General features: G+C 47.3%; 3 protein-coding genes and 2 non-coding genes across 5 annotated transcripts; 1 reads left to right on the top strand and 4 right to left on the bottom strand.

Moving 5' to 3' along the window:
• Positions 1–10: 10 nt before the first annotated feature.
• BDBG_02362 (3-oxoacyl-[acyl-carrier protein] reductase) lies at positions 11–1,823 on the bottom strand. Its single transcript, XM_031720757.1, has 2 exons — positions 1,376–1,823; positions 11–1,238 (listed from the first exon to the last, which is right to left on the bottom strand). Exons 1-2 carry the CDS (start codon positions 1,437–1,439, stop codon positions 388–390), a joined length of 915 nt encoding a protein of 304 aa, XP_031577032.1. The 5' UTR covers positions 1,440–1,823; the 3' UTR covers positions 11–387.
• Positions 1,768–1,849, bottom strand: BDBG_16553. Its single transcript has one exon. It is a non-coding gene; the product is annotated as a tRNA-Leu (tRNA).
• Positions 1,850–3,446: 1,597 nt separating this feature from the next.
• On the top strand, positions 3,447–3,538 carry BDBG_16552. The gene has a single exon. It is a non-coding gene; the product is annotated as a tRNA-Gly (tRNA).
• A 45-nt stretch (positions 3,539–3,583) lies between these two features.
• On the bottom strand, positions 3,584–7,252 carry BDBG_02360 (SCY1 protein kinase). The gene is made up of 9 exons (XM_002627643.2): positions 6,807–7,252; positions 6,586–6,723; positions 6,406–6,516; positions 6,189–6,335; positions 5,755–6,131; positions 5,399–5,693; positions 5,132–5,335; positions 4,894–5,066; positions 3,584–4,833 (listed from the first exon to the last, which is right to left on the bottom strand). The coding sequence occupies exons 1-9, from the start codon at positions 6,927–6,929 to the stop codon at positions 4,023–4,025; spliced, it is 2,379 nt and encodes a 792-aa protein (XP_002627689.1). The 5' UTR covers positions 6,930–7,252; the 3' UTR covers positions 3,584–4,022.
• Positions 7,253–9,652: 2,400 nt separating this feature from the next.
• On the bottom strand, positions 9,653–15,462 carry BDBG_02358 (PAB1 binding protein). The gene is made up of 6 exons (XM_031720756.1): positions 14,733–15,462; positions 14,048–14,252; positions 13,681–13,960; positions 11,117–13,618; positions 10,529–11,045; positions 9,653–10,461 (listed from the first exon to the last, which is right to left on the bottom strand). The coding sequence occupies exons 1-5, from the start codon at positions 14,972–14,974 to the stop codon at positions 10,825–10,827; spliced, it is 3,450 nt and encodes a 1,149-aa protein (XP_031577031.1). The 5' UTR covers positions 14,975–15,462; the 3' UTR covers positions 9,653–10,461; positions 10,529–10,824.
• Positions 15,463–17,030: the final 1,568 nt, after the last annotated feature.

Raw genomic sequence — 17,030 nt, 5'->3', positions numbered from 1 at the left:
TTAGGAAATAATATGGCCTTTCTTAGTTAAGTTAGTGAGGATCCCACTTAAGAATTATCGCATGTTATGTTAACGTTTCGAAGGTTCAAATTCCAAATTCTAGATCTACAAGCGATATATACTGTACAATAGCCTTCACGGAGTCGACTCCCTTGATGGACGCCGCGTCTATACGTTGTCCTAGACAAACAAAATATTGGCGAAAGCCGTACAGCTGAGAAACTATTCGAGATATGGACTTATTCAAGGACTGGATGTAAAACCATGCATACTCGCTCCCTACAATATCATATACCTTTCGATTAACCCATGTTTCTTCAACCATGCTTCAACAGGGTTAGATAGATCTATGACCCTTTCTTACAAAGATACCCTTTATCCAGCGCATCACATACTCATCCTCAACCCTCCATTAGCACATACCACGCTCCCGGTACACCACTGCCCATCCTTCGTGCACAGCATGCCCACCACGCCAGCAATCTCATCCGTAAAAGCCGGCCTCCTCCCTCCCATCTTCTCCCACACGATCCTCTGAATCTCCTCACTCAATCTCTCCGCACCCGTCCCCGCAAGCCCATCATCCACCACAAGCTTGCTGCCAGGCGTGTTGTCCTGCCAGCCCTGCATCGTCTTCCAAAAGTCCTCCCCTGCCTCCCAGTACATATCCCCAATAACCGGCCCCGGGTTGATGGCATTGACAGTCGCGCGGTCGCCAAGTTCACGCGCCCACGTCCGCGTCATGGCTTCCATCGCCGCCTTGGTCCCTCCGTAGACACTCTGCCCTTCAAAGCCCAAGCTTGCACTAACGCTTGAGAGGTTCACAATTCGCCCCGATCGGTCCTGTGGTAGGTAAGGGGCCACGGCTTGCGTGAGGAGCAGGGGAGCCAGGACATTGACGGTGTACATGTGGTGGAAGAATTCCGCACTGATAGGCCCGCGAACGGGGTCGTTGAGGCGGATATCGCCCCCGATGCCGGCATTGTTGATTAGGATGTCGATGGTTAAGCTGTTGGTGAATGAATTGGTGAAGTGGTTTTGGGCACTGGCAAGAATTTTCTGGACTGCTGCGGTGGGCTCGCTGAGGTCTGCCTGGACACTTATGCAGCGGATGGAGTGGGCTTTGGTCAACTCTTCACAGAGCTGGAGTGTCCGCTCCGTTGAGGAAGTGGAGGTATAGTTGAGAAGAAGTGAGCAGCCTTTCGATGCCAAGTTATGGGCAGTGGCTGCTCCAATGCCTTTTTGAGAAAATCTGTTAGTATCTGGTTCTTGTATGCGCGCGTGCTTTCTTGGTGTACATAGTTGTTGAACTAGTGGGAAGGGGGACGGCATTCGTCACGGCGACTAATATAAAGTATAATTAGGAAGTATTTACCCCTTGAACCCCCTGTGATGATTGCAAACTTCCCCTCCAATGGCCTTGACCCCCCAGCTGACATGATTATTGAACAAGGGTTATTGCAGAGTGGTTTCAATCTTTCCACAAAGTTAGCTACGCCAACTCCTACTGTGGCTCAGCCTGCCGTAGATAGGTGAGGAAACCCAAGCTCAAATCAGTCGTTATATATGAAAATGACATAGGCGAAGCCAACTCTGAAGGTTGCTGTGAGGACGACAATCCCGTTGACGTCATCGTTCCTCGCGGGGTACGAACGGCCAAGACCGCAAAATGTACTCCGTACCCCAAAATAATTCCTCTTGTGGCCTATTATTACTCACGCGTCCGTCCATCACCAAAAAAAAGGGTAAAATATAAAAAAAGAATGGTGACAAGAGTGGGATTTGAACCCACGCCCCTCTCGAGACCAGAACCTTAATCTGGCGCCTTGGACCGCTCGGCCATCTTGCCTTAGATGAATGTTTGGTCGGTGGAGAATGATGCTGAGCAAATCACGTAGCTGTGGGTTTGAGATGGGACAAAATTCTTTTTAACTTTTATTTTAAGTTTAAGTTAAGGTTAGGGTTGGACTAGCTGCATTTGCATAAGCGCGAAACAAAGAAAACATCTCTCTATATATTAAAGAAAAACCAACTTTTCCGTGCAAAAAACACTGTAATGTGACATCACATGCACCCCATCAAAAATCCATGGATATGTAGTGGCGCCTGCTCAGTGGCGTTGTCCTAGCAATTGCTCCTACCACCCTTACCGCCTCTACCACCACCACCGCCTCTAACGCCCCGCAGCACCCCTATCACTTCTACTTCATACCTCTACTCTCTTACCACCCCTATCACCCCTACCACCCCTTCCACTCCGACCCCCCCTTACCACCCCTACCACCCCTTTCACCTCTACCCTCTCTACCACCACCACTGCCTCTACCGCCCCACAGCACCCTCTATCACTTCCACTCTCTATCTCTACTCTCATCTTATCACTCACTCTCTTACCACCTCTATCACCCCTTTCACCCTCTACCCCCTCTACCCCCTCTACCACCACCACCGCCTCTAACGCCCCGCAGCACCCCCTATCACTTCTACTTCATATCTCTACCCCCATCTTATCACCCTCTCTCTTACCACCCCTATCATTCCTTCCACTTCTACCCCCCCTTTACCACCTCTATCACCTCTACCACCTCTACCACCCCTTCCACCTCTACCCTCTCTACCACCACCACTGCGTCTAACGCCCCACAGCACCTCCTATCACTTCCACTTCATATCTCTACCCTCATCTTACCAGTCACTCTCTTACCACTCCTACCCCTCTCTTACCACCCCTTCCATCCCTTCCATCTCTACTCTCTCTATCACTATCACTACCTCTACTGCTCTGCAGTCTCTTCTATCACTTTCACTATCTCTACTCCTCTCTTACTATCTCTACCACATTTTGATCTCTGTGTTTATAGTATATACTGCTAAATACTCTGTAATAAAGAGAGTGGAAGGGGTGGAAGGAGTGGTAAGAGTGGGTAGAGGTAGAGAGTGGAAGTGATAGGGGGGTTTGCGGGGCGGTAGAGGCGGTGGTGGTGGTAGAGAGGGTAGGGGTGGTAAGAAGGGGGTAGAGGTAGGGGGTAGAAGTGGTAGGGGGGGTTGCGGGGCGGTAGAGGCGGTGGTGGTGGTAGAGGGGGTAGGGGTGGTAAGGGGTGTAGAGGTAGGGGGTGGAAGTGGTAGGGGGAGCTGCGGGGCGGTAGAGGCGGTGGTGGTGGTAGAGGAGGTAGGGAGTGGAAGGGGTGGCAGGGGTGGTAAGAGGGGGTAGAGGTAGAGAGTGGAAGTGATAGAGGGGGGCCGGGGCTGCGCAAGCAGCAAAGCGAGCGTAAGCGAGCATTTGATGCTTGTGTTGAATTAAGAAAAATAAGAAATGCAGGGTGGCGGTAACTATCCATGGGTTTTGTCGAGATTGTTTGATGACCAGGTAGCCGTTAATGCCAGCAGGGGGTCATCGAACGAGGCCTATATTAATTAAGTGGCGAGAGGCTCACTTCAACAAGCTAGCATCATTGGTCTAGTGGTAGAATCCATCGTTGCCATGACTTTCGAGTCACCGAGTCTCGATGGGGCCCGTGTTCGATTCACGGATGATGCATATACGAAGTATTCTTTTTTCCTTTTTTTCCCATTTTGGTTCATTCTTCTCTCATTTTATTTTTGATATTGTAAATCAATTTTTAAAAATCTTGAGCTAAAAGGGCCGACAGTCATTGGTGGTTTGCGAACCTTTCAGCGGGAAACTCGTAGTTTTGTATCCACAGATTAATCCTCACGTCACTTCTGAGAACTGTCACACGACTACAACCTTTGACAACTAATACTTCCTAACTTACCGGCACTGTTGATGGTACATTATTCGGGAAGCGGGTCGGCTTTAGGTAATGTCTTCAATTCACTATTTCATGTAAGCTGTATGTACTCTCTATATATCCAATTACCAAAGACGCTATGCTAACGGCTGCACTCGTGCAACATATATAAATATGAATTAATGTGATATAGATGTAGACAACTTGCAGGCAGACGCAGTCTTGAGCAAGTAGGTAAACCTCTCATTAAAAACAGAAAGACTAAAGTTGTTAATCCCAAGCATCGCCCCAGTCATCCTCGCCTGCGTCTTCTTTCGGCTTCGTATCGATCGTTTTAGCTGGTTGGGAGGACGTTCTACCTTTGACAGACGAGCTCTTACTGCTCGGGACGGATGCTTTCGATGTGCTTGTTAGCCGTGTGGCACCCGCGACTTTTGTGTTGGTGGATTTGGAGAGCCCTTTGGGTAATGGCCTTTTAGATTTGGCTTTGGACTGGGCGGCTAACCACCCAGCAAAATCGGGTTCTCCGCCGTCATCGAATGGCGTGTGCGTAGATGTTGTAGGTAGACTGGGAGAAGGGGATCCCTTAGCGTCATAAAAGGCGTCGGACCCATCATCTTCGTTATCCTCATCATCTATAGCTCCCCACGCATCAAACGCGTCTTCTTCCTCATGTTCAGGTTCCAACTTGGAATCCTTAGGTGGAGGCTCCGATGTAGTTCGAGAAATTTGTGGTGCACCAAGCCGCAAGGCTTCGCTTGATTTATTTACCTGGGCAGATGGCGACGATCTCACTGTATGCGGCATTGACGAAGCTCGAGTTGCAGGTGCAACAGCGGACTGACTGCCATTAGATGTTGGCTCAATTTCACCTTTCGCACTTGTTATTTTATTCGTAAATGACGAAATTGCCCATCCTGCCCAGGATGTGTCATTTGGCGTACCCATCCGTGCAGCGACTGCGACATGAGTTTCAGAGAGGTTCTGGGCTGGTAACGTTGTATCAGGCATCGATGCACTAAACTTGCGAATGCGCTGAAGATATAAATCAAGCGTTTTGTTTGCTTGGTCTCGGACAAGCCTATTTCATCAGTCAGTGAAAATTACTTTTGCGCCTGGTGCCTGGCATGGCAATACTCACTTCTCCTTGTCCAATAAAGAAGGACAAATTGCCGGCAACAATTTTGTTGCACAGTCCTCTTCAGTAAATAGGTCTAGAGTTGCACTTAGAGCAAGGAGACCTGCGTTTCGGGCATGGACGAACGGATCTCTCAGGGAACGACTGAATGCAGCTGTGAGGACTTTGGCTCTTGACTGAATAAAAATGTTGGTATTAGCAATGGCTTGTAATTAGTTAGAATAAAAAGGAATGAACTTACGCTTTGCCCTAGGTTCCTTGCAATTCGCCCGAGACATATGGTCGTGTTTGTTCGGATTCCTGGTTGCTCGTCATTGGCAGTTTTGGCAAGGTATCGCAACAGTTCGCCGTTAATGGTTCGGTCAGAGAGTTTCCCGATGACAGCGAGTACTGCTTTTACAGTCTGCTCCCTTACAACCGGGGCGATATCGGTAAAACCAGTTACCTAACAATAGACGTTAATATTGTAAATAAATCTATTCAATCGTTCCCACGGTATGAAACTTACCATTTGGGGAAATATTTTATCGTTAACAATTTTCTGTGGGAGGTGGTCGATCATCAAAGGGAGATTATCAAGCAAGCAAACACGCATAGCACGGTCAGGGTTGCCAAATAATCGTACGATAACCGGTATAAGTTTACTCGAATACTCCTCCTCTGAGAGCTTCGTGCCGATCTTTAAAATGGAAGCAAAAACTTTTGGTCCTCCGCCGCCAAACTCAACAGATTTTAGCAACTCAGGCAAGACCTTCATTTTAAAGAAATCCTCAGGGAAATCGTCTGTCAGCTCATCGAGCTCACTAGAATAGCTAGATTAGACAAAGGATCCCCCATGTTGTTTGGAAGATACGTTGGACATACTTAATAAATTGATCCCGTTCCCCTTCACTTTTCAATCCTAAACTTTCAATATCCTGGGTGAGCCGGATTAACGGAGTTTCGAAAAAACCTCCGCTGCGTTTTCCTTGTTCCAGGAAATGGGCCACGCTGAGCCTTAGCTTTGGGTTGGGATTCATAAGTCTCTTGTAACTTTGATGCATGCTTGGAGGGACATTTGAGGTCTGGCCTGCTTGGTCGTTCCCTCTGTAGCTACCATTAAAAACCTCGAAAATAAGGCACCCAAAATTGTAAGAATCCGTCGCAGGTAATGGGTTGCGTTTGATAGTTTCCCAGCCGCCGCCTTTCGTGATCTCCGGTGGTGCATAACGTGAAGAATCCGGCATGAGGCTACCATATGTCTGCCACAATATTAATCACCAGTGTTTTTGTGTTGGCCAGGAGAAGGGGAAACGAACGTATATTACGGCGTCGTCCTCCTTCATGGAGCTGAGTATATCAAACCCTCCCAGTTTCCATTCCCCACTTTCGCTTGTGTATATAGAGGAGACTCTGACCGCGCCGTGAACCGAAGACGCATCTTCGTTGATAAATTTAAGCGTCGACTACAAAAGTTCACAGAATTAGTAAAAAAAAAAGATGCCTTCCAGTAAGCAAATAAGTAGTAAAACTCACAGCAATTGCAAATAAGCCCCATTTTGCGGTTTCCTCGCTCAGGCTCCTCCTTTTTACCGGCCACGAAAGCGGAGTGATCCTTTCGGTCACGATATAAATGTTCATGTCTGTCTACGCCTTCCGTTAGCCTTCTTGTTCCTGCAGTAGCATCTCGATACCCGACAAAAGAGGTATCCCCACCTCTATCGTTTCTAGCACTTTGACAACCCCGGGATGCCTAAGGGTACGGTGTTTGCGAACTGCGTTTTTGGCAAGTGGTAGGCGGGGTTTATTTGCTGCGATATCAAATGTGAATATGCTGCACGATGAGCCATCTTCCTAGATTGTCGAAAAGAAAATATCTAGATTAGTCCCAGCATATTAATGGAGGCAGGTTTGGATAGTGTATTCTAAACCCATACCCGCTTTGTGCCATTGTGAAGTGTCCATATGGAGTCGTTATCATCAACCCGGTCGCCGAAGCTGTACGGAAACGAGCTGCCTTTGGCAATCGCCGAAGCGACAGCTGATTTTAGAAAATCCATTTCTAGAAAATAAAGAAGAGTGATATATTCCGCCCCCGCAAGTAGATCAAAACAGGGGTAATCGTGGCTCTTGTGTCCGCCCCTTGCAGTAGGAAAACAGAAAATTGGAGGTCAAATAAACGTTTAAAATAGACGGTATATCATTATCATCAAAGACATAAAAAACTCAAAAACAAAACTGGGTATCGGGATATCTGCACGGCTTAGACGTTGTGTGAACAGCAAGGGACCGCGACCAAGCTGTCATTATCACAAATGGCGTTCTGTCATTTGTCCTGATTGGGTTAGCGCTTTACTTTAGCGCTTACATCCGCCGATAGCTATTTTTGCCGCCGCAACTGTTCGCGATCTCAAAGTACTTTTTAACAGCAACAAATCTCAACTTTCCATTTCTCGATAACCAACACTAGAGTGAAAAGCTACGTTTTTGAAATAGCTAGCTTTATGATTATATCCTAACCCACTCTATTCATTTTACGAACCGTACATTTCAACTCCTAGAAAGGTCAGTTCCCAGCCCCCGCCTCTGCTATGTTGTATTATTATTCCCTTCCCCACCGCCTCAAGAGACGAACTTGCGAACCTATTCCCCCCCTTTTTCATTCCTAAGAATCTCCTATGATGCGAAACTGGTAAAAGGTCAGACTCCCAAAAAACGCCAGGCAAGAGTTTTGGTACATGCACAGAGAGACGCGGTACTCGCACCCCTACCGGATAAGGCAAATGTGACATCGACGTGACAAGTTTCATCAATTTTTGCGAGGTATAATTCTTCTATCTTCTTCCTCTTGGTCTTCAGAAGAAAGGCCATGCCCTTCTTTTATGACTGATAAGGCGGATTTTTCATTTTTTTTTTCTGAACTATGGAGTCGTGGGATCCCGATCGCCAAACCGGCCGGGATATTCTGGCTCTCTGTCGCCGCCCTCTCTACCTCTCAAAACGGTCTCTTCTTCTGCTGCTCTCTGCTCCTCTTCCCTCTCTCCTCTCTTTGGGGGATAGACTGTCGCAGGCACGCTGTGGCAAGAGGGATCTGATTTCTGTCTCCACAAGTGAAATTACTGGGACAGTCATGAAGTTATCATGGAAGATCTCTTGGAGAAACCGCAAGATAACAGTGTGTACAAAGAAACAATTACCACCACTTAACTGGAGTTCCTGTCCGCTTTGCTACATGAGGACACGAGGAGCTAATGGCAGTGGCGGACAATTAAGATTTTGCCTACATCACTGCGCGAGGAACCGGAGCTAGAGAGATCAAGCAGGAAAGGGATTGGCTTGAGAGCGAGAGGGAACGCAGAGTGTACCAGAATATGTATCTCTCTTCTTGAGGAGGGAATTGTGGATTTCTCGACTTTGTTGGTGCGAAATTATCTTGATATTTGTTCTTTTCGCCGACTCAGTCATGGATCGAGGCTACCCACGAGATTGAGAAAGCGGAAGGCCCAGGAGAATTCCTGAAGACCCCGTGCTGCCCGCAAACGAAATTGTCGGTTCGACGTCACATTTGCCTTTTTCCAATAGAGGTTCTCTTGCTGAGAACCGCTTTTTCTGCTGCAGTGATTCTTTCATGTGCCAGTGTAAACCTTCGCCTGGGCGTATGAATGATGACCAAAAATAGAAACTGAAAAGACCTGAGGAGAAGAATGAAGTGAAAGAAGTTTGAAAGGGATTAGGGCTATCATGTCCATCTCACATGCCTCCCCCCCTAGACCTATGAATAAAAGGCCAAACAAACCCCAGTCCCAATCGCAAGCTCTGAGTAGCGAGAGAAAACCTAGGGGGCGACGAAAACACAACGTCAAAGATATTGTTGACCGCTTTGAAACATCCATCTTCATTCGCTAACATTATAGCGTGCGTTTCTAGGTACGTATCTGTCTTCGTCAGAGCGCTGATACTCCCCGCAAACATTGATAGCAACAACCAAAAGAAAAGTAAGACCCAAAAAAAAAAAAAAAAGAGGGGGACGGAGTAAAACAATATCCACCCCAGAAAATCAACAACATACTCATTCCGTTGCACCACCATACACGCAATACGATCATCATCGTATACACGTGTATACATGTACGTCAACTCCCAAAAACGTCTCACAGCATCTTCCCATACAGCACGCCACGTCCCGCATCCTTCTTTACACAGCGAATGCATGGAAGCTATTGAAATATTGAAGTATTTAACCCACCCATCATTCTCACCACCCCAGAACTAACCTTTTCTCCCCCCTCCCCTCTCCCTTACACGATACGCCTCACCCCCCTAGGGCGGCAACCCTTCAAATCTCAAAAGCTACGTGTTGGAAAAGAGGAACCTGGACGCAGAAAAATGAGAAAGGGGGCCGGAGGGCAATTCAGTTTTTAACAATATGCCCTACATCTAACTAATAGAATGAGGATAATTCCGTTTCAGGCCAGCCAGCCAGTTCAGTGATACCATGTAGCCAGCCAGTCTACTCAAGTAACCTAGCCACATAGGATGATAGGTTACATGCATCCCCTAGATGTGTGGAACAGAACACGATATGAAAAATGCACGTAACATAAGATTCACGCATATGGAGTTCAAAAAATGGTTAACATATATGTACGGAGTGGAGTATATCCAGAATTTGAACGTAAAAAAGTATATAACAAATATATAAATCCTTCAAGCAGAGCATTTAATAATTAAGCTCTAAAAACACAATATTTCAAATCTCTCATCTTTATACGGATGAGAATAGCACTAGTAATGATTAAGAAATAAAATATATAGATGGTTATTGAAGCTTTTTATCTGCTGTTCAATTTCCCTTCCATGCCACATTTTCCGTTTCGGAGAAGGCAAACTGCGTTTCTGAAGGTCAAAAAACGGCGAGAAGCAGTTATGTAGCTCAAAGGCAGAGGCCATTTCTCTTCGGAAACAAAAATTCATTTAACTAAAATAGTAGCAGTAATAATAATCAACGAGAAAACCACATCATTCCTCCTTGTTGTCCCCATCTTCCTCACACGGAAAGAAAAAGACGTGAAAAAAAGTACTAAAAGCCAACAGCTATACTCTCAGTGACATCCCACTCCGGCCTGCCTCGAAAAAATATCTAATCCCACTCGCCTCATCAATTTCATACATCCCACCATTGCCGCCTTCATTTCCGCGCTCATAAGCCCGAGCTCGTTTCTTCTGCATCACATAACAGTATTTATATATCAACAAATCCCCCAACAACCCCCCTTTTCTAGTCAGGATATCGACCTCGAGCTTCTTTTTGAACGGCAATCCTTCTTAAAATGGCCTCCACCGGCGGGGGATGCCCTATCGAACTCCCCTTTCAATATCTTCGAACCAGCTAGTGACCTCAATAGTGGCTAGGGTTTGGCTTGCGCCGATCCTGTGGGTCACGGTATATATTCCAGCGAGGGATCGATTCAAAGCTTTTTAGCTGATCGCCTCGCCTACGTTAGGCGCGGAAGCCCTTGATTCGTCCAGGAAAGCGACCTTCTTCCATCCAGCGGCGAATATTCGTATATGATCAATCTCACCTCCAAGTTCCTGTATCACTGTTAGAATTGCATAAACGGACAGAGAGGAATGAGAGAATGTATCAACAAAAGCTTACTACGAGCACTCCGCGCAATCCGCTCATGTATATTCATTTAACCATGTTTTGAATGTTGCAACCGCACCACACGAGACCAGTAAAAGCAAATATCAATCAACACTGCGCCGCCAAAATGTAACCGGGTTAAGAAAAAGTATAGCAAGAAGCAACGTAGCACAAGTTACTAGTCCCGCCACTGCACGCAACATTCCGGAAAAGGAAAATGGCAAGTGAGCATTTCTGTGGTTTTCATGCCACAATCGGTTGTTTCCAGCGAAGGAAAAGGAAGCCGTAAATTTAGCCACTGAAACTTCTCATTTCACCTCATCAACAGCCTCTGGAGGATGGGGTCCAGCAGGTGCGTTCTGAGGGGGGCCTTGCGGCGCCATGTGGGGATGATGCATGTGTGGCATTTGATTGTAGTGAGTATTGTTCTGGGCTCTATGCTGATGGTGTGGGTAATGGTGTGTTTGGTGAGGGCTGGTGTTGAAATGAGACTGCTGATGTTGAGGATAACCAGCGCGTACTGGAGGAACTTTTTCAAATAGTTAGCATGGCGAGTATTGGGAGCTATGAAAAGAATGGAAATATGTCGAGTTCACTCACTGTAACCTGGTTGCTGTGGGGCGTAGACGGGTTGTCCATGTTGACTAGAATTCATAAACATGATAGGCTGAGGAGGGTGGCCCTGTTGCGAGCCCTGTTGTGAGCCCTGATGCATCATCATAGGTGCACCTCGGCTTGGGCTGGGGTAGCCACTATGTGGTTGAGGTGGCGGTGGTACATGTTGCGGGTAGGCATGGCCGGCATTGGGTGAATACATTGGCATTTGTGGGTTGTATGGGACACCCATACCTTGTGGCATACCTGCATAAGGACCGTTCGAAGGCTGCTGGACCATCATGGGCGCTCCCATGCCGTTTTGCGGGTTAACAAACTGTGGGCCGCCGGGATAGTGTCGCATGTGAGGGGGTTGCGGCCCCTGGGCCGTGTAGAACTGTGGAACCGGTTGTCCATATGCTAGCTGTGCATGGTGTCCCATGGGAGAATGGTATGCCACAGGGGTTTGTTGTAATCTGGGCGATGGGTATACTTGCGAAGTAGAAGCAGACATGTGCATGCGATGGTGATCTTCAAAGAGTGGGGGTCCTGATGGGTGGTGTGATTGTGCGTGGGGGTGTGGATGAGCCTGAGGCGGACCCGTGGTTGGAGGACCTGAGTGCTGGAGGTGAAACGGTAGCTGATGTTGATGTGGCAATTGAGGATTAGATGCAGCCCGTTGCGGGGAAGCCGAAGGTACAGGGGTAGGTGTTTTAAACATATCAGCGTAAGTTTTCTCAGCATTAATCGGAGCAACCTCCCAGGTAGGCGGAGTCCGATACGCTTGGGGAATTCCACCATTAAATGCGTAGTCTTTAGTAGTACTCTGCTCTGTTGCCTCTTTTTTCATTCGCTTAACTGGGTTGAAGTGGTCATTAATTGAGGGCCGTTCTGATGGCGGTAGTGGTTTCTTTGCACCAAAAAAGGCAGATGGGCTAGCAGCACGTGAAATCGATTGTGGCCTAGCGTTAGCTGGGCCTGATGTCATGGCAGATGTGCCTCCGGGAGTAAAGGTATGTGCAGCTGGGTTAGGCTTAAATTCGTGTGCCCTGACATTGAATTTCGTTGAAGTAGCCGACGTTGGGCTCTGCACCGATTTATGAGGGCTATTAAGACTAGACTGATCTCCACCAAGGGGTCCGTGAGGGGTAATACGCCCATCCTGAACAGGAAGAGGGGGAGGCATAGGATGACCCATCGCTCCGCCTTTACGTTGCTGCTGAATATCCGCCAGGCGGTGGCTAAGAAGACCAGGACCCGACCGCCCCGGATGCGCTGTATGATGTCCCATCGGTCGTCCTCCTGGGCCACTATGAGGGCCCATTGGTGGATACCCTTGGCGGCCGCGGGGGTATTGTTGGCGATCTGACGGTGCCACCGGTGGCACCGCGCCAACATCGTATCGGGAAGAGCCCGAAGCGCGAGGCGCAGTGGGCTTCTGTTCAGCGGCAGGAGCAGTAGCAGTCGAAGCGTCTGGAGGGGTTGCACCAGCTGCTTTGGCGGCGGCAGCTGCAAGCTTTTCCTCGTGTTGCCGGCGTGCTTTCTCGATAATTTCCTCCTGCTTACTAGGATCCTTGGCCAAGATGGGCACAAGATCTTTTGGAACAGGCGTTCCAAGTTTGAAGTTCTTAGAAAACTTCATCAGCTCATTGAGTTTAATCGTCCGATCATAGGACGCTTGATTCCGACGACGCTCTTGGAGTTTCATCTTCTCAATGGTCGCGAACTGCCGGAAATGGTCAAGTACTTCTACCTCCACGTTGGAGGATGCATTCTCGACTCCATTGCGCTTTGAAGGAACATTGGAATTCGACGTAGGTTTTCCGGAGACCTGTTTCTGTTCGGAACTTGTAGGGGGTTTAAGAGATGGGGCGGATTTGGTTGTTTCTGGTGCTTTATCCTTGACCGCATCAGTAGTGGTAGTTGAAGTAGTTATAGTAGTTTGTGAAGGTGTGATGTTGATCTTGGGCTGGCTTGATTGCTTCGGTGGTATGTCGGGGCGCGCGATTTGGGCACTAATGATTGCGGGATCAACCGGGGCGCCGGGAACAGTAGGGTGGCTTGTGGGTGCACGCCTTGCAGGTGGAGTATACTTGTTTGGTTGTCCGGATTGGAGAGGGGGAAAATCCTCACGACGAACACCACTGTATTTATCCTCCTCATTTGCGTAATCGTTTTCAGCGACTAAACCGCGCTCTTCCCTTAAATGGGCATTATCCGTCTCACTGGATTCGATCTCACGTGCAATTCTAGCTGCCTCAGCTTCCTTGCGTTTATATGATGGGTCCGAACGATCTATTCGAGTGGTGTATAGATTCTCGTCGTAACTTGTAGTGGCCCCAAAAAGGCGTTCATTTACTTCAAATTGGTCCCAACTAGTCGAGCCTGCGCTCTCCAAAGACAAGTCAACAGGAGCATCTGTGCCGGGTTCCCAGCGTTGGAGTTCTCTTTCTCGGACTGCTTGGCCGCCAGAGATGTCCGTGTCTGTTTTGAAGCCCGTGGGAGCTCCTAGTAAAACGAATGTTAGCTAAAATGTGTGTGGTAAAAGATGGAGAGGCTGTCTTAATTACCATTCTGTTCTTTTGCAGCAATTCCGACAGTCGAGACGTTTTCAACACAGACATCCGCAACATCTTGAACATCGAAAATCATTTGATGATCTACGCCTGACCCAATGTAAAGGCTGGAATGATCACTGAGGCCATTCGACCGACTGTGGTCTGGTTGTGGGGAGGAGCAACGTTGTGTCATTTTCAATGCAAACGAAGAGTCATTTGGTTCCAACGACGAGCCCGAAAAAATACCGGAAAACTTCTCTCCGCTTTTAGTTGTGACGGTTGCATTTAAACCCTACCAAACAGAATGTGTTAGTAGAGGAACGACGACGCATGTGTGTGTGTGCCTAGGACCGGTAAGGGAAAGAAGGACTGGACGTACTATGCAGGCAGCTAAGAGGAAGGTAAGGCGGTCATTTGCATGCATATCAGGGGTATTTGACTCCCTGTTCGGCGACGACGACGCCATTGGATTCGGAGAAATTGTGGATTTCCGCTGAGGAGCTCCTCCGTTCTGGTTTGGATAGGAAGGCTTTTGGGTGAGAGGATTTGTGGATTGAGTCCAGGCCTTTGGGGGGTTATTACGCCTATAATATATGCGAAGGACGGAGGAATAAAGTCAGTGAACGTGCTCGTGGTAGAGGGCAAAATCGATTCAAGACATCGAGGCGAACATGGCAAGAAATGAGAATAGACATAGAATGTTTCAGCGCCTATCTGACGGACTAAGGGCAAGGTCACGGAGAAGCAGGAAGAGGAATCAACTGGAGGCTTTGTAGATGTGTAGAGGTTTGTGTTTGTGTGTGTGCATGTGGTGAGTTTACGTGTTTGTGTGTGTGGAAGAAGAAAAGCTCTGGGGCGTTGGCGGAAATTTGGAAGGCATGAGGAGGCTCAACGCCTAAGCTGGAACCTCCTTGGCTCCTTCCACGGCCACAGTCGTAACACGACAACAAAGACAATGCCACAGCTGCCAAGGGGGAAAGGACGATGGAGACGAATGGGGAATGGGATAATGGGAAGGTGCGGCTCCCGCGACAGAGACAATGGCAACGAGAACGACGACATACCTTTGAGCACCGTCGACTGGGCTGGCTGCCTGCCGTCGACTTCCATCAGTGCTGGTCTTGAGCGTGGAACTCGAGCGCATAGCTGGCCTGCTGCTGCTGCTGCTGTTGTTGTTGTTGCTGCTGTTGCTGTTGTTATTATTGTTAGAAGCAGCAGAGGAGGGATTCTGCTGCATAGGATTGCTGAGAGGATTGCCTGAGGCTCCGTTGGCAGACGACGACACGGAGTTGAGGGTGGATGCCATGGCTGGACAAATTTATGAAGACGTAAGTTACCAAGGTTTCTGCGCCTAGGTATTTTACTTTTGGTTTTTAGTTCGAGGAGAGCAGTAAAAAAAAATAAAAACAAGAACAAAAAAGTGCGCGTGAAAACTTCAGGGGGGACCAGCCAGGCTGGGAGAGGGGGAAAACTCAGAGCCAGAGCCAGATCCAGAGCCAGAGAGGGCCCACACCGCCTGGCGTTATTTATATAAGACGGGAGTGGATGGTGGAAGCGGGAAGAGGAAGGGAATGAGAAGATATGTCTAAGGGAAACAGCTCTCCACTGCGAGAACAGGGAAACGAAAAGAATAGAGCTTAAGCTCAATGGGAGGGGGCAAAGGGGGAAAAGAAGAAGAAGAAGAAGAAGAAGAAGAAGAAGAAGAAGAAGATATGGGAGAGGAAGGGAGGAGAAGCGGGGAGTTGAGAGTTGAGGGTTGAGTTGAGGTCTGAGATAGGAAAAAAGAGAGCCGCAACGAGAAGAAAAGAGCGAAGATTGGGCGGAGGAAGCCAGCAAACTTGCGAAAGACTCGGGCAGTATCGTAAATACGGTACCGTCAGAGTTTGTGACGTACTTCATTCAGTTCCCGCCAAACCGTATTTTTCTTTTTGAGTTTGATCTTGCTTCGTTTTTAGCCCAACGCCATCCGCCAATTAACGAGCACTGCTCGATCCCCCTTGCCGCTTTGAGAACTGTCCCGCCGCGGATTTGTCCATCCCTTAGCCATATCGGGAATGGCTCCCAGATTGACCTGGCGCGTCACCATGGTATTGTCAATTTGTCAGGGCCTGTCTCAGGTAATTCTTCCGCCAAACTCAATGTATCAAGGTTTTAATTCTTTGCTCCAAGAAACGTGTATTTACATATCAGTAACTTACACAATACACATCCTCTCAGTATCAAACGGGTTAATGCCTGATAGATAGAGTTGTACGGAGTACTTTCTTTCTGAAATGAATTTTCCTCTTTGCTCTTAAAAAATTCCTGCTGATTAATAAATGTTCAGCAGCAGCAGAAGGTGTGGTTTGATATCTAGTCAAAATAAAGATAAAAAATAAAAGTAAAAATCACGCTTCAAAGATTTCATTAAGTTGTGTGAGAACCAACTGCTATCATCAACCTCATTCTCACTCTTCTGTTACTGTAACAATAGGCCCCGGGCGCCGGGGACAGGAGTAAGCAAGCCACTACTCCGTACTTATGATAAGAGGGGATTGTAGTCTGGCAGCTTATAACCATGACTGCCTTTGAACTCTTCCCTTTGAAGTAGTCTTCAGAAAAGAAAAAGCTTATTCAATATAAATATCTTCATCATTTTATATCAAGTACTCTTTATCAGTAATATAATAATATCAGTAACAATGTCATGGTTGAAAAAAAGACCGCAAGCGAATGGCTCCTTGCCAGCCGCGCCCGAAGTTTAAACTTATTACTAGTCTGTCTGTCTTATAAGAGTGACTTGTATAACTATCATAACTGCAGAATCTATAATATGAAGAGTGACAGCACTGTATTTCTCTCTTCTGCTATCAGTGTTAATCACAGAGACTATACGGAGTAGAATACCACAGATCTGATTATTTTATAAGCTGAGTTTAAGAACTATAAATAGATAATTTTTTAAAAAAAAAAATTTTTTTTTGACTTCAATTGATAACAAAAGCTTCTCTATTTATCTCATAATACACAGCAGATAGAACAGAAAAAATCTGTAAGAGAATTGAGAATAAGTAGAATTCTTGAGCGGCTGAGAATTGTTCAAAGGGAAACTCATAATGCATTAATTTTAACTCCTAGGTCTCCGGGAAGCTTCTGGAGCACTCTCTCTCGCCTTTGTGCCTCTTAACTGCTAAAAGCGAATGCTACATACTATTGAATACCTTTAGTTGGTGCGGGGAGAACATTCAACCAGATTTCATGAGCAGATCTCCAAAGTGATTGGGTTAAGGAAAAAACCTCAGACGATAAGGCGGCCTCTGTGCTACGGTCTACTCGCACATCCATCTACCATACTGTTTGCTTGCTTGCTTTGGCGTCCTTTT

This window comes from Blastomyces gilchristii, assembly GCF_000003855.2.
Source record: "Blastomyces gilchristii SLH14081 genomic scaffold supercont1.3, whole genome shotgun sequence".
NCBI classification, from domain to species: Eukaryota; Fungi; Ascomycota; class Eurotiomycetes; order Onygenales; family Ajellomycetaceae; genus Blastomyces; species Blastomyces gilchristii.
This window is presented reverse-complemented; position numbering and strand designations above follow the sequence as displayed.

Excerpts from the sequence above, each read along its gene's own strand:
- BDBG_02362 (XM_031720757.1), bottom strand. The coding sequence starts at position 1,439 with ATGTCAGCTGGGGGGTCAAGGCCATTGGAGGGGAAGTTTGCAATCATC. Across the intron at positions 1,239-1,375 it reads CATCACAGGGGGTTCAAGGG|GCATTGGAGCAGCCACTGCC; the intron begins GTAAATACTTCC and ends TTTCTCAAAAAG.
- BDBG_02360 (XM_002627643.2), bottom strand. The coding sequence starts at position 6,929 with ATGGATTTTCTAAAATCAGCTGTCGCTTCGGCGATTGCCAAAGGCAGC. Across the intron at positions 6,517-6,585 it reads AAGTGCTAGAAACGATAGAG|ACAGACATGAACATTTATAT; the intron begins GTGGGGATACCT and ends CGGAAGGCGTAG. Across the intron at positions 6,336-6,405 it reads GGGGCTTATTTGCAATTGCT|TCGACGCTTAAATTTATCAA; the intron begins GTGAGTTTTACT and ends GAACTTTTGTAG.
- BDBG_02358 (XM_031720756.1), bottom strand. The coding sequence starts at position 14,974 with ATGGCATCCACCCTCAACTCCGTGTCGTCGTCTGCCAACGGAGCCTCA. Across the intron at positions 14,253-14,732 it reads CCAGTCGACGGTGCTCAAAG|GCGTAATAACCCCCCAAAGG; the intron begins GTATGTCGTCGT and ends CATATATTATAG. Across the intron at positions 13,961-14,047 it reads TCCTCTTAGCTGCCTGCATA|GGTTTAAATGCAACCGTCAC; the intron begins GTACGTCCAGTC and ends TCTGTTTGGTAG.